Source organism: Amphiura filiformis, chromosome 14 (genome assembly GCF_039555335.1).
Source record: "Amphiura filiformis chromosome 14, Afil_fr2py, whole genome shotgun sequence".
Taxonomy (NCBI): domain Eukaryota; kingdom Metazoa; phylum Echinodermata; class Ophiuroidea; order Amphilepidida; family Amphiuridae; genus Amphiura; species Amphiura filiformis.
In genome coordinates this window covers 42,262,298-42,289,668 of record NC_092641.1, presented here as the reverse complement: position 1 = coordinate 42,289,668, position 27,371 = coordinate 42,262,298, and the positions used below count along the sequence as shown (strand labels likewise).

At 37.0% G+C, this 27,371-nt stretch overlaps 1 protein-coding gene across 1 annotated transcript; it reads right to left on the bottom strand.

Annotated features, from left to right (window-relative positions):
• Positions 1 to 1,556: 1,556 nt before the first annotated feature.
• Positions 1,557 to 27,371, bottom strand: LOC140170123 (nucleolar protein 9-like). Its single transcript, XM_072193449.1, has 12 exons — positions 27,170 to 27,371; positions 17,794 to 18,008; positions 16,039 to 16,252; positions 15,005 to 15,109; positions 12,735 to 12,876; positions 11,646 to 11,838; positions 10,913 to 11,027; positions 9,867 to 10,027; positions 6,619 to 6,846; positions 5,537 to 5,816; positions 3,646 to 3,749; positions 1,557 to 2,382 (listed from the first exon to the last, which is right to left on the bottom strand). Exons 1-12 carry the CDS (start codon positions 27,360 to 27,362, stop codon positions 2,146 to 2,148), a joined length of 2,187 nt encoding a protein of 728 aa, XP_072049550.1. The 5' UTR covers positions 27,363 to 27,371; the 3' UTR covers positions 1,557 to 2,145.

The window sequence follows — 27,371 nt, the reverse complement described above, 5'->3', positions numbered from 1 at the left end:
TGTGTGCCCCTAAAAACATTTTGTGTCAAAAATGACTTAATTTAATGTTTATTTGACATGTTATTAGTTTTGGCAGAATCTTTTTTAAGAAACGTTTTGTCAACATTAAAATAACCTACAAGGTTCAAATATGATCTTGCGGTAACATTTGAAACTGTTATTAAAAACTTGAATAACCTTATCATAAGGCCCCCAAAAAAGTCTGTCTCGGACACCCGCACAATTTGCTATGTGAACTCCAATTTAGCGCTTAGCACTACCGTTGGCCGTAAAAAATGTTTCCCCTTTTTTTTGCCCATATGTTCAATTTTTGTTGTTGTTGATATTTTCAGTATCGTATCGAGATCCAATTTTGTGGGTTTTTTTGCAGTTTGGTTGTTGTTTTTTGTAAACATTTCGCCATGATTGTAAAAGAGAGACAATCATAACTATTGATTGTCTATGTTTATTACTATGTTTCTGTATTTGAATATCAAAAAGTACATAAATATTGTGCCTTGCATGACTGTAAAAAGAAAATCGCATATCGCATAGCTCATTTCCTTTAAGAACAAAAAAAAAGAAAAAAAAGAAAAAAAAACAGCATAGCACTTGGCTTTTTTACAAAATGTGTCTGAAACAGACTTCCCTTTTTTTTTCGCCTAACCATGCAGATACCGTATTTCGTCAAATAAACGCCCCCACCACTTTTTTCAACCAAGATGTTTCAAAAATTCTGATATTTCCATGCTATCTTGTGTAGTAAGCTTACCAAGTTGCTCACACGGTCAATAATAGCAGCAATAAATGGCGAAAATCTGCATCCGAACCAGGAAGTGAACCAAAAGTCAGTGTCAAAAGGTCATAGTTCGTCATTTTAGCGTGACTTTTAAGCTTACCTAATGATTTTAACAGGAATTTTCGTGCTAAAAATGACCTCTAATAAATGCCCCCCCTTGGGAAAATGTAACGCCCCCGGGGGTGTTTATTCGACGAAATACGGTATTGCTTTATTTTGAGTGTTTCTTTGGCTATTCCAGTTGAAATTGTCCTCTATGGAAGACACAAATTTAATCTCCCATCCCCAACACAGGGAGTGTGAATTTCAAGTGGGTGACTTCATTTGAAATTCACACTCCCTGTACTTGGGTGGAAAAAGGTCATGTCTTCCGAAGGGGGCAATTGGACTTCAACTCAAAATAGCCTATGTGGCCTTTTGAAATGTTATGAAAACATTTTGTGTTTAAGATGTGCAGCAGTACTTCTATGTTGAAGTGTGCACCCAGCAAACGTGATTAAAATGTTTTTCCAAAAATATTATATTGATAACGTTTTTAAATGATATAAAATGTTGAGTCCCGGAAATGTCGAAAACATTTTTAGAATAACTATTATCAATGTTGTTTAAATTATCTAAAATGTTTTTAATTTAAAGTTTTGTCAACTTTCAAATCACATTATGAACAATGTTTTCTGAAACCCTTTTGAAAACATTGTAAAAATATTGTGAAAGCGTTTTATAACCTTAACTAGAGTCAACATTTTAATGTTTTCTTGTAACCTTTATTAAAATGTTACAAAGAAAATTAACATTGTGTTTGTGTTTCCTGGTGAGAGATGTACTACCCAAATGGTCTTCTTTTCACAACAAAACCCTAAGTATTGGGGTACTTTATTCGCAGAAGTTTGTTTGGCATTTAATAAGCGAAAAAATTAAGACCCATAATTTCGTATATTGATATAGAATGATGTACATCCAGTTGGGCGCAGCACTTATGCTGGTTGTGCGTTGCGTAATGCGTGACTGGCAATTTATGCAGACGTAAGTTGGGACTTTATTGACAAGCACAGTAACAAAAGCCGAATAATTTTCGCCTGTTATAAAGCAAAACAAACTTTAGACATGGGTACATGTTTTGAAAAGTTGTCCAAAATATGGGGTAGTATTTATAGAAAATCCTTAGATAGGTCCAAGTTTGGACAAGGCCACTCTGAAAGAGTAAAATTTTACTGTTTTTGAAAAATATTACCCTAGAAATGGGGATACGGTTTTGAAACTTGGGCAGCATATCCTGTCATGAAATAATTCAAGTACCCTCCCTCTCGAGGTATCTGTTTTTAAGTATATCTTATAAAACAGTGCAGCATTCTGATTTATTGTCAAAACTACTTCTGTTTCTTCTTCTTCTTCTTTTTAGATTTCCCATGGCTTTCATGTGTGCTAGTTCTTTGTTCACTGTCCGCATTACTGTCTGATACAACATCAGTCCTTTTGTGTTTGGAAACTTTTTCCCTTTCTGTTGGTGATATTTGCTTCTTCTCTGGTGACTTTGTCATCTTCTTGAAGATGTCCTGGATGTCATCTTCATCTTTTGTCTGTTGCTCTGCTCTTTGGTCTTTGTCCTAAAAAACAAAACAAAAGGACACTATGGTGTGAATGTGTATTGCTTATTATGCATCATATAATGGGGAACAGCCCATTAGTCCAAAGGGTCATTAGGCAAAAAATAATTTGTTTGCTTGCCCTCCACCGACCGATTCAAAATTGGCCAAAATCAGGGTCGGCCTTGTTTTTAGTTCATAACTTTGATGGGTTTTTTATTACTTTTCTGTGTCTAAATTTCATTTCAAAGCTAAATTTGGCCAACAACAATTTTCTTAAGAAGAAAATCACTATTGTAAACTCATTATAACATTTATAACTATCCATTCATGCATCAATGTTTCCAATAAACTTGGCGTCTTATCGTTGTAAGTATGCAGTTGTTCTAATTGAATCAATTTCTATGGTGTATCTTGCATATTGAAGGTCTGAAGTGAAGTATGTATCTTTCCACATGACCAATGTTCATTGCCTACAGGCCTATACAGTAGTGAGTCATTAAGAAAAAATTGAATAATAATAAAAAAAAATTAAGACCGACGATCCACTTAAAAAAATCCACTAGAGGGCAAGCAAACAATTTTGTTTTCTTGGCCTTATAACATTTTCCACCCTGATGTGGCAGTGATATCAGTGCCACATCAAACTGACTTTACTGGGATAAATGCATGCAAAGAGTACAAAACGTTTTAATGCTAAAATGGGCCATTTTGAATTGAAATGGGCCAGAAAGACACAAAATTTGGTGTACCAACGAACTGTTCTATGGGTCTATAGTGATACATGTTTTGCTTAAAATATATTAACTGCTGAAGCAATAACTCAAACATGGAATCAGATTGTTTTACTGAAATTAGTAAGCGGCCTCAATGCAATGTTACAGGTACAAAACATATGAAAACATCAGACCATGCCATAATATATTGCACGGCAGGCTGGGGTGATATTGTGATAAATCAAAAATAATTGACTATTATTTTCAATCAGGTACTCAATTTTAGAAACACCCGTAATCAAAGTATGGACATTTTGATTGTATCAAAAATAATTGACTGATTTTAAAATAGTTGCATCTTTATAGGTCTACAGGCAAAATAACAAGTGAAACAACTCTCAAACACATCTTTATGCACATAAAATGCACAAGTCTATGCAACAAATGATGCTCAACCTATTACAGTCACACAATGTTCAATACATTGAAAATAATCAACTGGAAAAAATTCTCCCAAGCCTACAGCAAGGTGTTAACCTCTTATACTATAATGGCAAATGCATCTTACCGCATCTTCCTCCATGTGTTCATCTGACATGCCAACTCCAAGCACCACCATCTCCTTATAGTATACATCATCAGCTGCCCTTTTATCCTTCTTCTTCTTTTTCTCTGTGAATGCACAAAATACTCTCAATTAATTTGTTAGGTTTACTGCTTCAGGGAAACCCAAATCAAACTAGTTTTGTTAGGGAGGGACCACTTAAAAAAAAAATTGTTTCACATGTGGAATTAAAACACATTCTTATTTTGACCCACTGCCATTTTTGTTACAGAGGAAGTGAGTCAACTACAAAACAAAAACTAGATATGTTTGTAAGACTTCAGCAATATCTTTTAACCCTAGAACTACTGAGCCATATTTTGTAACACAAACTAAGAAGAGGGGGTTGTTGCGACTCCCCCCCCCCATTATAAATGTCATATACCATTATATTTGGTACCAATGTATAGCTATGGGCCTCTTCTATCCAATGATACCAAAATAAGTACAAACATTCCCCATATAATGTCTTGAAAATTTGTGAGGACCCTTGAAATTTCAAAGGAAAGAGTCCGGAGGACCCTTGGATTTTTTTTCTTATTTCAAGGCCTGATGCATGTGTGGTGGTTTTCCTTGTAAGATTTTGTACGATTTTTGGTGTTAGTGTCAATAAGATGATAATACAGACTTGCTTTCTATTCAGTTTGCAGGATTACCACTTTTATTAAAACAATATTATAACATTTTCAAACAAAATAGATTAGCATTTCTTTGCCATAAAATGTTAGCTTTTACTGTCAGATATATCCCTTTATTTTTGAGCCGAACAACTACGGCAAAGCAAAGAAAATTGGAATTTACTACAAGCGCACATATGTCGCCAATACGCACCACTCCTTCGGTCATGTTGTGGTACGACCCTTTGTTGTGTATATCACCGTCAGCAAGCACGCCGTGACGTACTGTGTGTTATGAACATCGTGTATGCGTTCGAGTAATAATTCCATCATAATAATAAAGCACCGGTTCCGGCGTTTTATTCAAAATCTCGGATTTTGACAAAACTACAGCACTTAGAGTCTTGATTTTTGCAGGGTATATTGGTTTAATAAAGTACAATTTAATCGTGTAAAAAAGGAATTTTAAAAATTCAGTGAGGGCGTCTTCCTCAGCAAATGTTATAATATGGCTTTAAAACAAATTTCCTGTATTCCTCCCTTAGCCAACATTAAGGAAACAATACTTTGCAATTATTATGATACTCCTGAAGAGGTTCAGGAATGGGGTATCCCAGTAGAAGTCCATACACTCCCCTATGGAAGACATGATCTTAAATCTTCCACACAGGGTCTGTGAATTTCAAATGGGGCTACCTGAATGGGTGACTCCATTTGAAATCTACACCCCCTGTGTAGATGATTAAGGTCATGTCTTCCATAGGGGGCCTATGAACTTAAACTTGAATAGCCCAATGTCACCAGAAACAGGGAGAGAAATTTACAATTGCTGCTAAGTTTGAAGAAAATGATTGATGAGTTTGGGGACATTTAATGCAGGAACCAATGTGGACATGCTCTAACTTTTGCTGTTGTTTCATTGTGGCAGAATTAGAGAGGACAATATCAAGATATGGCAATAATCCTGGGTGATAGCATCGCAATATTTTTTCCTGTGATGTACAATGTTGAAGTAATACCCCAAGAGGTGGGCGGGTAGCATTTTGATGGGGTAGGTAAACTAACCTGCCTTCAGCAATTGGCACAAAAAGTTAATATTCATCCTTAACCAGAAGTAAAATTCATTTATAAACTGTCCGCCCCTGACCAAGGTGATGGGTAAAACAACCCTGCCTATAGCAAATGGCACAAGAAGTTGATATCCAACCCTGACCAGAAGTAAAACAAACTCCACTTACTCTTTGTACTATCCTCCTCTTCTCCAATAATCTCCGCGAATAACTTCCTCTTCTTGGTTTCTCGTCCTTGCAACTCCTTCCATTGCCCTCGTCGGTACTTAAAATGATTGAGGGCGCAATTCCTGTGCACATGTCGGCCAAATTGGTCCCCTGCAAGTTGGTCGATTTTAGCAGCGAGTTCCTCGGCTATGGTGAATTTGCTTCGCATGGAGGCTGCTGCAAAGAGGGAGTCAATGGTGCGACTTCCATTTCGGTTGCAAGCCACCTTGATGCAATGGCCCTGAAATCAATAAGCATATGAATAATAATATATGCAATACTTTTTACATCTATAGTAAGAATTCCAATTGAATGAACGCAGCTTTTAACAGCTGCACTCGATCCAACCGCGATCGTATATCGCGTATTTCAAACTACAACGGGAACGCACGACCTTGGATACAATGCTATCCAATCACGAGTGCGTTGGCATGTTTGGATTCACTTCCGCGTTACTCACGCACAGTCGCACACGCTGGCGTACATCGCGCAGTATACGCAAAAATTCGTCACGCTATTAAAAGCTGCGTTCATTCAATTGGAATTCCCACTATAGGTCATTCATAAACTCATTGCTATTCATGATGTGAAAGCTGGCATGAGAAGGAGCTGGCAATGTAACAGTATAATTATGTAGTGGTGTAACTACAGGGTCTGTGCCCCCTCCCATCCCAGTACTGACAATCCGTTGGTACATCATAACCAGTCGGTATATTTTGCCATATGCAAGCAAACATATTTACAATCAAGAGGAAGAGTCTAATGTTGACAATTTTCAAATTTGGTTAATTGCTCATTTACCCAGCCTGAATCGTGGATCAAATCATCAAAAAGTCAGACAATTTTTCTCTAAAAAATTGTTTTCTAATGAAAAGGTAACAATCAAAATACGAGGGGCCAATGTTGAAAAGTCACCCAATTTTGTTCCAAGCCATTAGTTTCTATGCGACAGGAAATGGTCAGAAGTCACAGAAAATCTTCAAAACTCATACAATTGGGCTACAAAATCACCCATTTGGCAACCTTGAGTAACATTTACTCACCTTCAACCTGTCAATAAGCTTATCCTTTTTCTTCTCATTCACACCACTTGTCATGAAAGCCTCCAATAGGAAACTCCCTGCAGGGTCACATGCCATGGCAACCAGGTCATCAGGGGTCATGGCCAGGAAGCCGGCTGATATGGAGGCGCAATTCTTGAATTTCAGTAGCTGTTGCAGAAGCAGCGACCCGTGGAAGTTGATTGTTAGTGACTTCTTGCTGGATTTTGTCTGTAAGGGAATTTCATATCAATATTTAAAATAATTAGCTTAACTGCTCCACCAAATGATTAGCAAGCATAAATAAGTAGGGAGAAACAAACACGTAAACAAAAATCCCCTAAGCAAACAACCTTTTGTGGCATTGGATGCATATATGTGCCCATCCACCAAACTGGTCGTAAAGTGGGCATTCTCCATTTTGAGATAGTATATGGATTTTTGACCTTTGATGAACCATAACTTCACTTCCAGATGTCCGATGAAGCTGGTTGAGGTGTCATTTTAAAGCTAAAAGTACATTCTTTCAAAATCTGTAATTAACAGAAAATGACCTAGAGGCGACTTTACTACCACTTTGTGGTGGATGGTCACATATAGAACTACACTACCAGATAGAGGCTCTCATTGTTGCCGCATCAGAGGTACACTGTCATGCAGCTACTTTATTAGTACTCAATACATGTTTGGTTACTCCAGAGTATACACACCTCTTTGGGTACTCTAGAGTACACACGCTGGACTTGGAATCACTCATACAATACACACACTGGTACTGAACTGGTTCTGAACTGTTGACTGTAGAGTAGCCACAAGGTAGCTGGGCAGCAGTGTACCTCTGGGGCAATAAGAATTTGGTAGTGTAGTTTTCAATGAAATATCTTGTTTGAATCAAGAGCCTATAATCAGACTACTCAACACCACTTTAGCAAAGCAATTTTTTCCAGAACATAAATTGCACCATTCTCATACTTAATAAGACAAAGTGAAATTTCGGTTTGTTATACTATGATAAGCTCGTAATAGGCGGGACTCATAACACCGTGTATTTGATACAGAATATTGTTCACACAGTTTGGGCTCAGCACCTACAGAAAGCGCAGTTCAAAGTGCATGCGCTTTGCGTAATTGACTCGCTCTTTTATAACATTTACGGTATGCTTACACAACCGTTAGTCAGTCCAGCACAAGTTCCACTGGTTTTCAATATGCTCTTACTTTCATACTTTCAAAATGACAATAAAAATCCTCTATCAATGTTTTCCAGAAATTCTCCTCAGACTTTATCAGAAATCCATTTTTAATTTCCTACGAACCAACTTAATCATTCCCAGGTGCAACTTCCATCATGACTCATTGGGCAATTCCAGTTGAAATCCATACACCCTGTAATGGAAGACATGACCTTAACTGCCCACACAGGGGTGTATATTTCAAGTTCAGTCACCCCATTTGAAATTCACACCCCCTGTGTGGGTGATTGAGGTCATGTCTTCCTGACAGAGATGCCAACATTAACATCCAGTAAATAGGGCGGATTCAAACAAAAAAATAGGGAGGTTTTCAACATTACATGCAACTTCAATGGCACTTAATATCTTGTCAGAAATAGGGAGGTTGCCAAATTTGGGTGTCAAAATGGACCAAAATAATTACAAAAATAGGGAGCCTCCTGCTAAAATAGGGAGGGTTGGCATCTCTGCTTCCATAGGGGGTACCATATTTGTTCCAATAAGCGCCCACACCCCAATAAGCGCCCACCCAGGGTATATTAAATTTGCTAAAGGGTATCATTAATGTTGAAGTGACTGATAGACATTGATACAGTGAAATAGCTTGAGGATTTGAAGTCCTGTGTAAACTTATAATACATTTACTGCATCGGAAAAGCTACTAGAACCTTTCGGGACCTTTTTATAACGTAGGTAAATTTGTTCCTAATAAATGGCCTTTACGAAAAAAATTAGGTAAACCAGGCAAAATATAAGCGCACACCCAAAATGACTTTGTCAAGCACCCTGGGTGCTTATTGGAATGAATACGGTATATGGATTTCAACTGGAATAGCCCATTTGAAAAGTTCATGTACAAAAACTGATCCAAGGGCTGCCCTGTGTATTAATTGTATTACTATTAATGTAAGTATATTACCTTTGTCGACTGCTATGTTAAGGGATCTAAAATGAGCGTTTATTGCGTTTCGACAGTATTTTTTGTGGGACATGAGAGCACCTCAGACCTATCGAGTTGCATTCGGAATACGGAGCATGTCTTTCTGATACCAAATAATTTTCATTTTTGAAAATCACAATATAATACAAATTTTATGACAAATTATAAAAATTTGATATTTTTCAAATTTTGATATATAACAGTCCTCGAAGTAAATTATATAAATCTAATGATATATTCTTAAAGTGTATGTAGCAGGAGGAAAAGCCGACAGTCAATTGAAAATGTTGACCTTTCATATTGAAGATATAGATTTTTTCCCAAAAGACCTTTTTTTTTGGTGTTTTGGGAAAAAATCCATATCTTCAATACGAAAGGTCAAAATTTTCAATTGATCGTCGCATTTCATCCCACCTACATACACGTTAAGTATAAATCATCAGATTCATAAAGTTTACTTGAGTACTGTTAAATATCAAAAATATCAATTTTAATGATTTGCCATAAAATGTGTATTAAATTGCGAATTTCAAAAACCAAAATTATTTGATATCAGAATGACATTCTTCGTATTCAGAATGCAATTCGATATGTCTGATGTGCTCTAATGTCCCAAAATAAATACTGTCCAAACGCTTCATACCCCAGTCCTTAACTGAAGGCAAAATATCCAATTCTCGACCATGAAAGCCAACTTGGGTACGCACAGATATTTGCTACGCAAAGACTACACACTAATACGGAGAAAGCACAACTTTTGAGAATTGACCAATCATGGTCTTCAAATATGTGTCAATGCTATGCAAGGTCGAGGTTCGGTCATGTAGCTCACACGATCAAGTTATTCCACGAAAAGTATGCCGGCGCAACAGTATGCAGAAGATACATCCGCTCATGATCAAGAAATAGATATTTTGCCTGTACTCCTCCGATTCCAATAAAAATATCCTGTGTTGCCAAATAAAACAGCTAATTCTTAACCCTTTAGAAAGCACTAATTGGAAATAAAAGTCCAATTTTAATAAATATTGCAATTAATGACATGTGTAATTCATCCCCTGAGTAAATTCTTTACTCACCTGAGATTTGTCCCCCTCCTTGTCCCCCTCATCTTCCTTCGTGTCTTCGCCAAAATATATCTCGTAAGTTGTCAGGGATGCTATCAGAACCACACAGGTTGGTTGTCTCTCTTTTGGGGCATCACAATGGAATGCTTTCAATAAGGCAACCATTAAGGCACCTGAAATATTGTACAAAGGTTTTTGTTAAGTGAATGGAGATGAGGTAGCTTACAATCTTAGTCCTGTCACCAAAATATACCTCGTATATTACCTTTTAGGAGGCTATAGCAATGAAATGCTTTCAGTAAGATATCAAGGTACCTGATGAGTTCATGTACTATAAAGCTGTTATTGCAAAAATGCTCAAAAACAGGCTAAAAAGAAATAAAAACACAGACATTTTGGGGAAAAAACGAATTTCTGTAAAAAAAAAGAAACTTCTCATGCCTGTGTTCTTACAGATGCTGACTATCAATCTTTTGAATATATCATTCCGTTTTCAGAAAACCATCCTTCTCAACAATTGGAACGTCTTGAAACCACCAACTTGCGACTTTACGCTCATATCACAGGAACAGGTCACATATATGTGACACGATTAAGGAAATGAGTCGGATGTCGCTAATATTGATTTTGAGATATGGGCAAAGAAAGTGTTAAAATGCTTTTGTTTTATATTGTTTTCAGCAATTGATAAATTGACGTAACTTCGCAAAGAAAAGTCGTATCAACATGGGGTTTTGAGTTTCTGAAAGCTCTAAATGTCCTCTTTAGAAACTTTATGTAAAACTCAATTTCAACCAGGGTCGACATGTGACTCATTCCTCTTGATCATGTCTCATATCTCAAAGTACACAGACTAGTCATCTGAGTGCTCCTGCCAAGTCTTGCAGTAATTTCCAAAACCCGAGAATAAGTCATTGTCTATACACAGATTGTCACTGCATACTGCTCAAACAAAGGAATATGCATATATTGTCGATTTGCTCATAAACAATGACACAATGTCAGTTTCTTTTGCAAAGACTTTCGGGAATTACCAAAAAAGGGGAATTAAAACTTACCTTGTTGTGTTGGCCTTTGCACACATGCCTCAGCTAGTCTTATCACTACACCCAAGTGATTCACTGCCAACATGTCTTCTATGCAACTACTCAGTTCTGAAAATAGTTCTTCAAACTGCAAAGAGGGAATCGTTTTTTTTTTAATTTCATGCATTTATACACAGTTAGTGGGGAAAGTTTTTTTTTTTTTTTTTTAGTGTTGGTGGGGAAAGTTTTTTTATTTTTGAAAAATCTTCCTACCCCCACCCTGAGAATCTAATGGTGCGTCCCTTAGGTCCTACTGCATTTCGTTGTTGGCAGGAAAAATCTCCTACTGTAAAAGTGTAAGTTTTCGCGCTTTGTCGATTTTTTACCATTTCACTTGTTTTAAAATTCATGATCTTGAGTTTTCTTACATAAACCTGTACATAAAAAGAACATATTCATATGTTTTTATTTTTGCGGTAGCCACACTGAGTGCGAAAATTACAGCATGTGTCATTGGTCCCTGAACATGTTTAAAGCAAAATCTCCTATGTAACCTCTTGGCAGTTTTGGTTTAAACATGTTCAAGGGCCACAAGTACATTGGGGTTTTTCCTGCCCTACAACGATTTCTTACAGTGATTTTGATTGGTTAATTACATAATATAATCATTTGAGTAACCAATCAAAATGAAGATGATGGAGGTATATAACATTGTAGGAATAGCTTAGAAGGTAATTATAAGGATAAGTCTCTCTTTAAATCTCACCATATCTGTGTGAACCGCTCTGGTAATGACCCTCTGTAACACAAAGTTGGCTGTTGCATGTAATGCTACTTGCTTATACCTCCCCTTGAAGCATGATGAGCACAGCTTGTTGAACTGATCATCTGGTGAGGTTTGTATTAACACTTCCATAACATGGCTTGCTATTGGGTGGGTCAGCATCGCTGGGGGTGTACTGTAAGGTCATATCAAAATCAATTCAAATTTATAATCGTCATTCATTATTCATGGTTTACTAAAAAAACACAGTAGGAGCTAAAAGCTGAATTGATGTGCGATTTACAAACAATACAAAAGAGCCAATTGCATGATCAGCATTCGAAATAAGCCCAATCACAGTGCAATTTGCACCCCAAAAATCGGTTGGTGTGATACAACTTTCAAAGTGTGGTGCAAAATTACAATACCACATTTCACGGACTTGACCCTATATGTTAGACGGGACTTTCAAACTTCCATTATTAAAAAATTTAATGAGAAAACAGTTGTTAATTTGCATCAAATCAGGTTGCATCAGTTTCAGTAATTTTTCCTTTGATGTGCACACAATCCAGTATCATATGGTGTCTAGCCCTGTTTTCTTTCTTATTTTACAAGAAACAAAGAAACTTTTTATATGGTTGTTGATTTTCTTTATTATTTGTATTTAATGTATTGTGTACAGTGACAAGTTATTTGTGTCCTGTGATCATAAGAAATACAGACTGTTGAAAAGAAATAAAACACTGAAAACCATTGTTACATTGCATGATAATATGCCTGGATGTTTTAAAAGTGTAAGTGTCCCTCAAAAATGTTAATTTAATTTTTATTGTTCTGAGACAGCACTTTAAATTGCTATGCACAGTGGCAGCACCAGGAAATTTTTGCGGGGGGCATGGGGGGGAAGTGAATTCCAGGGGGAGTCAAAATCAACAAATTTTGCACAAAATTGCTGCAAAAAGTGGAAATTTATGTAATTTTGTGGGTTTTGCCTTAAAAGTGGGGGGGGGGGAGAAGGGAAATGCCCCATTGGCCCCCATCCCCCCTAGTATCCCCACTTGCTATGCATCAGATGAAGTGATTACTCACTTTTCATTGAGTTGCTTTGCCTGTAGTTTACAACTTTTGGTGATTAGTTTACACAGCTCTCTATGTAAATCTGCATCAGCTGTCTTCAGAACTAATAAAAGCACTGCCACCACAGGACTGGCCACTTGATTCAGTAGTAAATCTGTGCGGGGTAAATAAATAAATTGTAGGCATTTAATATATAGAACAGGGCTGCATGCAACTTTGACGAGAATCAGAGAACCAATTCTAGTAACAATTCTCCTATTCCTAATTGATTTGTGAGAATCTTTGAAATTCAAGCCTATTCAACACACAGTACTTTAACTTGGATTCTTCAGATTGTTGTGTTTGTGAGAATCAATTTTGATTCACTCAAAGTTTGAAAGTCACTGAAATATTCAACATGGCGTTACTCTCAACTTGAGACGAGACAGACTATAGCTGTGTCTTTTTAATTCACCCAATGAGATTATAATCAAAGATACAATGCCGACTCAAAGTTGCCCTGTGTGTAACACTATGGTAAATCTGCCATTTTGGTTTCTCGCACATGCAGGGCAAATATTGTATTGCCTAGTTTTATCGGCAATAGTCCGTAATCAAACAATTATTTGCATCTTTAAGGGAAGGGGTATGAACGTTTGGACAGTATTTATTGTGGGACATTAGAGCACATATCGAATTGCATTCTGAATACGAAGAATGTCCTTCTGATATCAAATAATTTTGATTTTTTTTTTGAAATACGCAATGTAATACACATTTTATGACAAATCATTAAAAATTGATATTTTTGATATTTAACAGTACTTGAAGTAAACTTTATAAATCTGATGATTTATACTTAAAGTGTATGTAGGTGGGATGAAAAGCCGACGATCAATTGAAAATTTTGACCATTATTTCAGATTGAAGATATGGATTTTTCCCCAAAACACCAAAAAAAAGGTCTTTTTGGAAAAATATCCATATCTTCAATATAAAAGGTCAAAATTTTCAATTGATCGTCGGCTTTTCCTCCCAGCTACATACACTTTAAGAATATATCATTAGATTTATCAAATTTATTTCGAGGACTGCTATATATCAAAAATTTGAAAAATATCAAATTTTAATAATTTGTCATAAAATTTGTATTATATCGTGAATTTCAAAAATGAAAATTATTTGATATCAGAAAGACATGCTTCAGTATTCAGAATGCAATTCGACACGTCTGATGTGCTCTCATGTCCCACAAAAAATACTGTCGAAACGCTCAAAACGCTCATTCTAGATCCCTTAAGCTTGAGTGTTACCAAGGTTTACACATTTTTGACACAACTTGTTACATGCAGAATGCAAACAGCAACACTCTGGATTAAAATTTGCCAGGAGAATTGAAAGGTATCCAGAGGCACACTATTTTGCCCTCCAGGAGAGACACACAAACATGGCAGAGTTGGTTCTACCTTAGGCCAAGAAAAAAAAATTGTTTGCTTGCCCTCAATTGAATTTTAACAATTGGGTCGGGCGGTCAGGATTTCTTTTTTTTCTTTTTTTTTTTTAATTACTAGGAAACTCTACTGTTTGTATATGAAAAATCCGACAATTTTGGTGTCAAAATGAATCAACTAACATTATAAAACAACTAAAATGTTGAACACAAGCTCTAAAATTTTTTTTTTTTTACATTTTCAGTATGCAGAAATTTGAAAAGAAAAGAAAAACTTTTTCAAAAATTTCCAAAAATAGGGTCGGTATTCTTTTGTACAGTAAATAGAAAAAAAAACCCTTTTTCTGATTTCCAAAATTAGGGTTCGGTCGGTTGAGGGCAAGCAAACATCTTTCTTTTTTTTTTTTTTATTGGGTGTATCCAATGTGATATACCCAATAAAAGTAGGAATCTTAATTTAAACATTAATGCAAAATTGTAAAAGAAATTGGATGAGGGGGGGGGTAATGTCAACAAGACAAGTACATAGTACAATTGAGTACCTTTTTCCTCTTTCATCAAAGGTAAAATAAATAATATGTGAAAATAATAAAGTCAGTGAGTGAGAGGAGTAACAGGCACTCATAAAAGTTTGATTGATCTTCCAGTTGAAATCCATACCCCCCCTATGGAAGACACATGCTTTCAAACTCTCACACAGGGGTGTAGATTTCAAATGGAGTCACTCATTCAGGAAACTCCATTTGAAATTCACACTCCCATTGCAGAAGATTAAGACCATCTCTCCCACAAGGGGTGTATGTATTTCAACCAGAATAGCTCATTGTTTGAAATGGACACCATGCAATCTTACCTACTATACTGTCAACTTGCATGATAACTTGTACTGTTCTCCTCAACTCATCAAGGAAAGGAACTGGAACCTTTTTCAGTACCACCTTTGGCTCTCGTCCATGGTCTGTCAGAAGGAAACAAAAAATTTCAACGGTTTAATATTTTCAGGGAAAGTCAATACTAATCATACTAAAGCATTTTTCACCCTGATGTGGCAGTAACGTCAAAGCGTTGAGGCATCTGTTTTGCGCACTCATCTTTGCAGCCAGTACTTTGAGCGAACACTAGCGATTTGTAGCTGCGCCCAATGAAATGCGCACTGACATCACTGCCACATCAGGGTGGAAAATGTTTTAGCAGTCACAGCACTCAATGATTAAGAGGCAAATAATTTGCCTATTATTTGTGTGATCAAATTGATTTTTTGGATTGAAATTGTCAGCATTTCACACATTTGTTTTAGGGAGGAAGCAAGGGGGTCAACCTATAAAGTGAAAGTACTTTTGTTTATAGGACATCATCGAAATAGTTGGTTGGTTAATCTTTTTTTTTTTTCTAATATTTTGACACATTTTTTGACACATATTTTGAGCCCACATCCTAGACATTCCAAAAATAACCTTCACAACCAGGATCAGCTCCCCGAGTTTCATACAGATTACCAGAAGACAATTAGCAGTAAGTTCCTTGTCGAAGGGAATTGTAAGCAAACTCAATTTTTCCATGCGATTGTACTAGGAACCCGCAACCTCTCACACCATAGTCGAACGCCTTATTGACTGAGCTAACTTGACTGCTGTACAATGTACACAAGTTTACAAACAATGAGTACAATGTATAAGGTTTGCCAGGCTCACTTTTTGAATATCAGACTTATGCTGTAGGAATTACAACCATGCAAAACATTTTGCAAATTTTAAACCAAATGGACGAAAATTCAAATATGGAAAGAAAAAAAAAATTGCGACCGTATTTTTATCAGATTTTTGGGTCGGTCAAAAAGGGCAATATAAAACTTTTTAGGCCTTATCTTATTAGTTGTTGCAGTCTCACCTTTAGCATGCATCTGCCCCTGTGACAATCTACTTCTTGTAACTTGTTCAGGAACTTTAACCCCTGCTAATACTTCAACAACTGCACTAAGTACATGTGCAGCATAGGTGTGATAGACAAATTCATTGACTTTACTTGTTACTGCCTTACAGACAGCTAGTAGGACTGTTTGGACATCGGAACCGCAGTCTGGATCTTCCACAAAAGGGACAGCCTGTAGGAGTTAAAAAGAAATTCAATTAAGGAGTACGGTAACTAGAGTTATGACTAGTGAGAACCATTCCACCATTGCATCCTTGATCATACGGGTGTCTATCTGGTGGGAATCGGTTAGGCATTTTCCTCATTTGCAAGAGGTACCACTTATGTCAGTTGGAGCACAATTAAAACAGCACACACTATAATTGAAGACCGAATTAAATAGACTAGTTTACATCTGACGTCAGTACAGAGGTGCGGCATGATTGGTTGCTGACCTGCGCAGTACGGCATTTTTGGTCTGGTTGACAGCTCGTCATACGCAAGCTAGTCTTTTTAATTCTGTCTTCAATTATAGTGTGCCATGTAATGTTTGCTCCAATCACGTTGTGTTGGATAACTTACTTTTTTGTGTTACAAATTTGAGGCTTTCTGGTGATCTGATCTGCCCTAATTTAGTCCACACTCTCTCTCCCCTTCCCCCGCTCTCTTTATCCCCTCTGTCTCCCTCTTTGTTTGTCGATCTCTCTGTCTGTCTGTTTATCAGTCTGTGTGTGTGTCTGTCTGTCTGTCTGCTTGCCCCCAAATCGCTCTCTCCCTCTCTCATCAATTAGTATCCCTCCTGTTGTCCTAATAAAATTGTTGATTTAAGTCTCATCATCTCCATGTTCACCTTTGGCCCCTATTGACTCTTTCCACGGTCATCTCAAAATGAGGTTCTACCCAAAGTGCATTTTGTGTGTGTACGCCTTTCAAACACACGCTTTAATTACCGCGTAAGCTTAGCATAATCCTTCTGGCATGTTGCTAGAAAAGTGTGAGTCTAAATAAAAATGCACTTTTGCGCATGCATTTGCAGGGAGAACCTCGTTTTGGTAGGAAGATGGTGGAGTCGTGCAAAGGACGAATGGTGGTGTATCAACTGCAATTTTCACACGCATATTGGCCCGTCTTATTTCCAACACTGCATCCAACTAAGGGTGTGAGCGAGTCCCGGGAATTCGAGTCCCGCCCGAGAATTACCCGGGCAGGAAATTCCCTGCCTGGGTACCGAAATAAAAAAATAAAAAATAATTTTTTTTTTTTTTTAAATTTTTTTTTCAAAGTTTTTTCCGGTTTTGTAGTGTCTCTGGACCTAGACCTAAATGCTAGGATCATTCGTGGTTGACCTAAAAAAAAAAAAAAATTCAAGATGTTTTGCATTTTTAATATGAAAATTGATAATTTGTATTCATGTCATACTCTATTAATTATTTCAAAATGCATTCAAATTCAATGGATTTTGAAATCATTACATGAATACAAATTATCAATTTTCATATTAAAAATACAAAACATCTTGATTTTTTTTTTAGGTCAACCATGAATGATCCTAGCATTTAGGTCTAGGTCCAGAGACACTACAAAACCGAAAAAAAACTTTGGAAACAAAAAATTTAAAAAAAAAAAAATTTTTTTTTTTTTTTTTTTTTTGCAATTTCGGTTACCCAGTTACCCGCCCGAAAAATGCGCCGGGTACCCGGGCACAAAATTACCCGAAAATCACACCCAACTCACCGTCAATATGGCTGTCTGCAGAACGTGGGCCGCAAACCTGTCCTTGGCAGCATTACACACATCGCCAGCTTCATGCAGTCCTTGCAGAAACCCACTCAGTTGTTTGCCTGAAGACATCCCCAGTAGTTTCTCCATTATATGACTCACAGTCTGGTTTTGGGAAACCTTCAACTCTTGTTTCTCCACTTGTGCAAAGACATTGCTTACAAAGAGTTCTGTGAAATAAAATTTGGGAGTACATACATGTTATAGATGATTAAATTAATCTGATAATTTTATCTGTAGGAATGGGTTATTATATTTTTTTCCACCTTCAAGTTCTTGTTGCCTTGAGGAAGCAATGCATAAAAAGGAGGCTGTGTTTGGTATACATGTCACATTTGGTAGGCATGCCTGGTTCCATGCAGCCAATATGATTAAATGACAGTATTGGCTGCGTGGGGTTAGGCTGTATACTTGTCGTGTTTTATCCATTCACTTCTCCACTCACTATATTCAAAAACATGACATGTACCTCAAACACAGCCCCTAAATGGTCCATTATTTTTTAGTTTATTTCAACAACTCTTCCTATACCTTTGTACAGGAGTCAACCGTTGTTAATCCGTGATTTGAAAATTGATATTTACATCTAGGCGTCTGTGTATTAATTTTAAAATTAGTAATTTAATAGCATTATTACAAAAAGTACACGTTTTCAAGTTTTAATGATATTGGTACCGGTATTGAAATTATTAGAGAGAGTCACTTATAACATACAATCTGTCCATGGGGGCCAAAGGCGGCAAATTTGAAACTGAGATGCAAACTACCCCCATTCACGCAATATGAAGTTAGAAATAATGCTCCACTAGCACGCCAGTCACCACTAAGCATGCAAAGTGCATAGGACAGCGTTCAAGATTTGACTTACGTTTGGCGGACACGCGTGTGAAAAAAGTATTTAGGGGTGAAAAGAACCAAAATTCTTGAATGTTTATATATGTTTCCAATTGTAAAATGTCATCTAGTTTCAGATTTTGGCACTTAAAACTCCCTATCTTTTATAGATTTTGATAAAAAATCATTTTTTGGTCCGATTTTGGCCGAAAATGGCCATTTTGCGGTGACAAAAATTTTGACTTGCAGATTTCCTGTGAGTGAACATGACAACGGGGTCATTATTTCTCAATTCACCCAATGGGAAACACCTCACCCCCTTCAAATTTGTTCAAAATTGGTATACAGGGTGATTTTGGCTGGCAAAGCTCAAAATTCAAATTTTAGCTTAATCGGACGTCACGGTTTTTCGCTATGCCCGCCCATTTTTGGCGATTTAGTGAAAAATGGTAGCCCATCAATATTATCATGCGACCATATCTCCGTAACTGTAGGTCCTACTGAGCTGAAATTGGTGTCATTATTTAGCTAATCTCTCAAAGAATCCAAATCTGCTATCATTTAGCATTTAGGAGTAAGAAAAATTTGTGACCTTTTTTCTGTACTTTGACCTTGAATTTGACCTTGTTGCCTTGCACGTGACCCTTGAGGCAATTTGTGTTGGAATTATACCCCCATATGTTGTCTACAAAATATCAAAAAATTGGAGGGAGTAATATTTTTTTTTTTGCTAGACTTTCTAAAAGCAAGCATGCAGGTGAAAACATATGTATTTAATGCATATGTACATATAGGCCTATACAATTGGCCTATATTATAATAGTATCATGTGTACAATATACTGAGCCTACATACAAAATTACAGTTTTTCAACCACATGCTTGCTTTATGAAAGCCTAGCAAGAAAAAAAAAAATATTACCCCTCCAATTTTTTGATATTATGTAGACAACATATGGAGGTGTAATTCCAACATAAATTAAGCCTCATGGTCATGTGGGCAACAAGGTCAAATTCAAGGTCAAAGTTCAGAAAAAAGGTCATATTTTTCTCTTCCTCCTACACACTAAATGATAGTAGATTTGGATTCTTTGAGAGATTAGCTAAATAATGACACAATTTCAGCTCAGTAGGACCTACGATTACGGAGATATGGCGCGACAATATTGATAGGCGCCATTTTTTCTTGGGCGGTCATAGCGAAAACCGTGACGTCCGATTAAGCTAAAATTTGAAATTTGAGCTTTGCCAGCCAAAATCACCCTGTATACCAATTTTGAACAAATTTGAAGGGGGTGAGGTGTAAAATCATATTTTTTTTGGGTGATTTGAGAAATAATGACCCAACGATCAAATAGTGCCTAATTTGCTATTCTAATTGTGTAACAAGAGTACAATTGTGATATTAAATGCATTGAATGGGATCCATATATTTCTTTATTTTTGTAGCAGGGGTAGAAACTTGAGGGTTCGGGTGACAATTGATTTAGAAAAATATACAATATTAGCATCATTTTCAATTCAAAAGCGCCATATCTCCACAATGGTATGAGCTATAGGGATGCTTTAAGTGTTTATTTGCTCAGTATTTCATTAGCTAAATGGTGATATAACAAACAAGTAAGCTAGATCTACAGAAAATAAAATAACTTGCAAAATGCTACCCCCACCCCTAAGGATTTTGAGGGCGTGAAAAAAATCACAGATTTTGCAAAAAAAAATAAGTCCTTCAAAATTGGGAGGTTTGAGGCTAAACAAAAGACATGTTGCCCTTACCAATGCCTCCCTCTAGAGCAACATGTTTTTTGTTTAGCCCTGTGTATCCCCATTTTGAAGGACTTTTTTTTTTTGCTCCAATTTTTGCTCTAATTTGGGGACTTCAGGCAGAAATATGCCAGAACAGTGCTATGGGGAAAATTTTCAAGTTGATAATTATGCATTTTTTATGTCAGATTCAGTTTCTACACAAAATTTCACCCTAGAAAATGTTCCTTTAAAGGAGTATTTCGTGATCCTAGCATCCTCTATTTATGTCATTTTTCATTAGATATCCACGAAAAAAACCTATTCCCAAAATTTCAGTTGATTCCGATTTTGCGTTCGCGAGTTATGCATGATTATGTGTATTACACTGTTCCATAGACAATGTGTTGTAATTTCGTTCTGGTGCACCAGAACGAAATTCAAATTTCACGATATCTTTGCTAAACGAATTAATCTGCAAGAAATGTTTTGTACATAAACATTATGTAGCCAGAGGTTACCAGTGATATAAAAATCTCAACTTTTTTTGAGAAAAGTGGGGGGGATGAGGCTGTGGATCACGAAATGCCCCTTTAAGTAGGATATCTTTCACTTTAAGTTTCCACCATTCTGTCCGCCAAACGCAAGTCAAAGCTTGAACGCTGTCATAGGTACATGTATAGCATCGGAATTTTGGTGATCTGCTCATTAAATATTCATGAACCCAACACGTCACATACACATGGTCTTATTCGTTGTTGAAATTGACCCGACGTGGTTTTATGAATGAATTTATGACCTGGGTCAGACATACATGTATGCATATATTCATGTTTTTTGTAACATTCAAGATGGCTGCTTGGCCCTGGCGAAAACAGAATGAAAATCTGTGGTTCCGTTTGGAACATACTGCTGTTTGAAAATGGACCTTTCTCTGGCGTCAAACGAACAAAAATTTCGATGACTGAAGATACTCAAATTTCATTTTCATTTATCTGTAATTTTGGTGATAATTTTTTGTTGGACATTAGGGTGCATCAAACGCCCCTCATGTCAATGTTATTTTTTGCTTGAGTGATTAAAGTGTGCCACTTATCAAGTTAAATAAGTGCTCCAAATTTAAATTCAAATGGAGGTCGGGAAATGGGTCCTCCATGAGCTCAAAGTTTGAGCGTTATTTGTATGTATAACGGTAGAACTACAAATGAGGCAGCTATTTAGTTTTACGCACTTTTTTTCATGTAAAATAAAGGCTGCCATATTGATTCTGCATTAAACAGTGTGTTTGTAACTAAAATGTGTCACCTTATACTTAACAAATCATAACAATCATGCTAGGATGATGTCACAGGTTAGACATGCCTTAAAGTTAAAATGAATATCTGCCCCATGTAATTAAATACATAATAAATCATACATTTCTCTTATTTGCCTTAATTAATTCACCTGTTACTATCAGAAAGTGGGCAATATAATAATCATGTTGTCATAATCTTTCAAGTCATAACTGTCACTTTCCTTTTAGAAGTTATTAGTATAGATAAAGTTCAGTTGCAGCTATACAGTTGATGCTTTCGTAGATTGGGTTTGTTTTTTCTATCTTGTTCAACCACCTGCAAAACATATATATATACAAGAGTCTGCTTAAGTATTCCGATGTCAATGCTGATGTTGCTGCAAGTGCCCTAAAAGCCATGAAATGACATTTGTGGTACATCTCCCAAGAAATGATCCCACTGGCTCTCTTCAGTGATAAGGTGCCACCACAGCAGCCCTCGAATTAAGGATCTGAAGGGGCACGGCAACTTTTTTAGGGCAAGTTGATAATTGCTGTGGATTTTCACTGAAAAGGCAAGGCAGCACGGCAATTTGTAATATTTCAAAAGGGCATCAAGGCAACTGTTGAAAATTTGAGAAGGGCACCAAGGCAATTTTTCAAAAGCGAATAGATGCATTACCGTCAGCTGAATTCGACACCAAAGTAAAATTTGACTCTCAACTTTACACTAAAACTAACCTGATTGCTTAAAAAACCTGCTTTTGTGCTTTATAATACAGTTTAATTCACTTAAATTTTGCGATCCCTAGTTCTGAGCTGCAAAACTGACTCGAAATGTAGCGATGAAACAGCTGTAACTTTGGTAATAATATTGATCAAATTCGCCGGGATAAAATCTATTTAGTGCAAAACATATCTAGAGATGGGCTCACATGTACAAGATAAGAGCGATACGGAAGGGTATAGCCATCGGTTTGCAATGGGAAGTCAATGTTTGCTAATCGAGAGAACAATTGATTTGCCCAGCGCTCAGATTTTGGTCACCACAGACACGAGGTCGAGGAAGCTATAGTTACTAACAGCGTTTCTGATTGGTCGATAGTGCGTTGAAGGTATTTCTCTGACCAATCGAGAAAATGAAGTCAGATTTCTAGTAACCAGATAATGTATAAGCCGATGTGATTGGCTGAATATGTAAGCTTACGTAGGGGTAATGAATATTAATTCACAACAAACTATTGTGTATACTGTGATTGATAGCTGGGTTACGATGCTCAAAATAGCGATCGTGTTCAAGATTTTCGATTTAATTTTCCACAATTTTGCTGGGATTTAACCAGTACTTGTTAATGATTTTATAACGAAGGGACAGGGCTGGCCGGCTAGGGCCCCCAATGCAACTTCATTTAGGGGCACGGCAAGTGACTGCCGTCGGTAAAGGACATATTTTGAGGGCATTGCGGCAATGGGGGTGGGCACCACGGCAATATGCCGTCGGTGCCGTGGGTTAATTCGAGGGCTGCACCACAGGAGAAGCAAGCTCTTGCTAGTAGGCTTCTCGCAGTTAAACCTGATGAAGTGATGGTCACTGTCAACTAATCGGTATGGTTCAGGCTTTGGCAAGCCAAAGTTCTCTGATGAGAACATCACACAGACATCAGCTTTAGCTGATTTTGCAGGCAGAGATTAAGTGGTTTACTATGAACATCTTGCAGATTAACGACGAGTTCTTAACAGATGCTGTAGACACATGGCCAGAGTCCCCAGCATATCTGTCTTCCCTAAGCAATGTCAAAGCCATCAATGTGGTTAATGACGCAGCAGAACGCGGTGTGAAACTTAGTGCAGATTCCTTGGCTACAGCCCACAGTGAGAAACATTATCAGAATGTTTTGCAGGTGGTTGAACAAGATAGAAAAAACAAACCCAATCTACGAAAGCGTCAACTTTATAGCTGCAACTGAACTTTATCTATACTAATAATAACTTCTAAAAGGAAAGTGACAGTTATGACTTGAAAGATTATGACAACATGATTATTATATTGCCCACTTTCTGATAGTAACAGGTGAATTAACGCAAATAAGAGAAATGTATGATTTATTATGTATTTAAATACATGGGGCAGCTATTCATTTTAAGGCATGTCTAACCTGTGACATCATCCTAGCATGATTGTTATGATTTGTTAAGTATAAGGTGATACATAGTTACAAACACACTGTTTAATGCAGAATCAATATGGCAGCCTTTATTTTACATGTCAAAAAGTGCGTAAAACTAAATAGCTGCCTCATTTGTAGTTCTACCGTTATACATACAAATAACGTTCAAACTTTGAGCTCATGGAGGACCCATTTCCGACCTCCATTTGAATTTAAATTTGGAGCACTTATTTTTAACTTGATAAGTGGCACACTTTAATCACTCAAGCAAAAAATAACATTGACATGAGGGGCGTTTGATGCACCCTATTGGACATGGTATATTTTTTCTGGCTTGACTGGAAGCTTATTTCAAGTGGTCATGATCGAATGATGGGTTTTACTTCGGAGGATCCAGTTTTTCAATGGAAACAGACAATGTTGCATGCATGAGCCTCGGCTATTTTATAACATGTTAGGAGGGGTTTTTTTACCAAATTTTATAAAAATTTCACCGATCCTATGCACACGATTAAGCAGTTCTGTGCATGTGATGTCATGCAGTCAGTGCGTCGGGCAGTGCTAGGAAATTTGCATAATTTAGAACTTTTTGAAATCACATGCAGCTTTTTTTCATTATTCATTATTTCTATTCTACTAGGCACAAACGAACTACCCCCATTCACGCTGTACATACAAAGTTAGAAGTAAAGGAGCCGGTTTCCCGTTAGCACGCCAGGCACCACAAAGCATGCAAAGTGCATAGCATCGGAATTTTGGTGATCATCCCCATCATCTTTTTTACCGTTTGAGGCAGTATCGCGCTGCTCTTTAAATATTCATGAACCCAATCACGTCACATTCACGTGGTCTTAATCGGTAGCTCGGAGTGGTTGGGATTGACCAGGCATGTTTTTATGAATGAAATTATGACCTTATAACAGGGGTCAGGCATTAGCATATTCATGTGGTGTTTTTTTCAAGATGGCTGCTGGCTACCAGCGTTGCCTGGCCTGTGATGCATGCTGTACTGAACTTCACGTCCGGGACTCGCTGTGAACAACCAACACGGGTGAACAACATCATTGCATGCTCATTTCCACGATTTTTACGAAAATTACCAACTTCAAACTTGCTGATTTTATGTTTGAAAGCCATTTTTTCATGTTTCTGATAAATAATGAAATTTTTTGCAATAATGAAAAAAAATATGCGGTAGGTTTTGGAGCATGCGGGCGGTGAACGCAAATCTACTACTTTAATTCCCATGGCCTTGTAGCCCGAAACATCATGGCCCTGTTCCTTCATCACTAGGGCCATAAGTGCCCTATGGCTATGTACGTAAACACGGGGCACCGTGAACTCACGTCGCGGTGATGAGGTCACACTGACAGCATCTATTTATAGGAAGAATTCAAAACACAGCGATGATAACAGTCACAAGTCTGGTCTTTTACATCCTCAAATGTGCTCAAAATTTACGAACATGCACCAAATATGTTTTGTTTAAGTCTCATCTTCACGTGTCGTGAGGAATGGTAGGAAGTGGTATTTATGAGAAAAAGTGGTATTTTATGTGTACCCTGGACCAGGGTAGACATGATCACATTTTGAACATGTGAGGGTGGGCTTCATTAAGCTTACCTGTGCACAGGGTTCCCGTTAAGGTTTTAAAAATGTGCGTCCGTAATGACGCAAGTTTGCTGACGAGGTTGCAAAACTTGCGTCCAGACAGATTTTTGTGCTGCGTCCATCTGAAATTCACGATTATGACGATACACACTTACTCCGGGTTTTCTCCTCATCAAATGTTGATTGTTAAAAAAAAAAAAAAAAAGTGCATTTTAAGCCGTGATATTCCATCTCCATTAAGCTATGATAATTTTTCTCATTTCTGTGTAAGTTTTGGTCCGAAACGTAGTCAAAAACAGGTGCAAAAACATGAGCAAAGTCTGTCAATCTTGAGCAATTTTAGTTCGTACTTTCACTTCCGCATTTCTATTTTTAAATTAACGTGTTGTTGATGCTACAAAAACTAAAACACGCGCTGCCACAAATAATACGAAAAAGGGTTATCATTTGGATTTTGTCTTTAAAATTGCTTTTATTCATCGTAACAATAATACTAATAAAGGAAACCTAGATTATTTATGAGAAAATAAGCTTAAAATATTAAAAATTGAATATTGTCAGGTTGTGATAAATAATTAAATAAACACCGCACGTTAGCGGCACGTGCTTGCTTGTAAACAAATCAATCGGGACTTCCCCAGGCCATGTGATCAAACAGCTGTACAGCGATCGTTCGGAAAGCATGCAAAAAAGTGCACGATTTCCTGATGTTGCATTTACAAATATTGCAGAATTTACTTCAATTCTCAGCAGGTGGGTCAAAATTTTGGGGCTTTTATTATCTTAAAAATATAAAAGAATAAAAATTTCTTATTTTTATCATCAATTAATGATAAAATTTGAAGTTTTGTCTCGTCCAAATGCATGTGACATGGGCGCTTAAAATACTTGATTAGCCATGTGAATTTGCGTCCAAATTTGTAAAATATGCGTCTGGACGCAATGACGCACACTAACGGGAAGCACCAAGATCCTGTCTTAACTGTGTAATCCAATAGGAAAATGAAGAAAATTTGGATTTTGACCCTCAAAACTCCAATGTAGCATGACTTTAAAAAAATCTGCATTTGAATAACTAGTATTTGATACTATCAAGTAATGAAAGCCACATTTCATGAAACATTTGCGAAAGTTTTGTAAAATGGCCCTTCGTGCTCAAAAATTTAGCCATAAAGTACATACACACATGTTATGACATAGGAAGCCATTGATAATGTTGGGACACACAATTTGGCCCATTTTGGGACATTCAGGCAAGCATACTTTTCCTCATAACATTGCCAATTATAGGCCTACATACATGATTGACCCCTCATTTTTTACGTTAAATGATTCTCTTTTTAATGAAAGACCAGATATGCTCCTCAGGAGTCTCAGACCTTTGTACGGAGAAGGCCAGTGGAAATCGTAGTGACGGAGGTGTGAGTATATTGTACCTCGGGCTAATGGCCTTGGTAAGAAGAACTTTGTCTGACTGTGAAATATTAATATGGACATGATGGAGTAAAAAAACCCACTAAAATAAGTAATTTTTTAGTAAACAACAACACCCTATTGGGTACACCAGTTCATGACACATGGCCATGTTCCATGAATTTCTTAATGCATCAACTGTTCATTAAAATGTATTTTGACAATGCATTCACTGCACTGATGGACTGGTGCAGAATTCTGCACCGATGTTTAAGCTTATCTACTACCTTGTTCAGTCTGGTCCTGAAAACCTTCCGTTAACGCCTCAGACACTCGTCTGTAGTATCCCATAGTATCATCATCGAGTCTACCGATTCTTCCCGAACCAGAATCTTCTGATTCATCAAACGATTTGTGATATTTCTTGTGATGTGGTTTCTTTCCGAACTGAACGCGTTTTTGCTTCATGTGCGCTGACATCTTGGATTT

Coding starts and splice junctions, on each gene's coding strand:
- LOC140170123 (XM_072193449.1), bottom strand. CDS start 27,362: ATGTCAGCGCACATGAAGCAAAAACGCGTTCAGTTCGGAAAGAAACCA. Junction 18,009..27,169: donor TCAGGACCAGACTGAACAAG/GTAGTAGATAAG, acceptor TTTATTTCACAG/AACTCTTTGTAAGCAATGTC. Junction 16,253..17,793: donor TGCAGACAGCCATATTGACG/GTGAGTTGGGTG, acceptor TAACTCCTACAG/GCTGTCCCTTTTGTGGAAGA.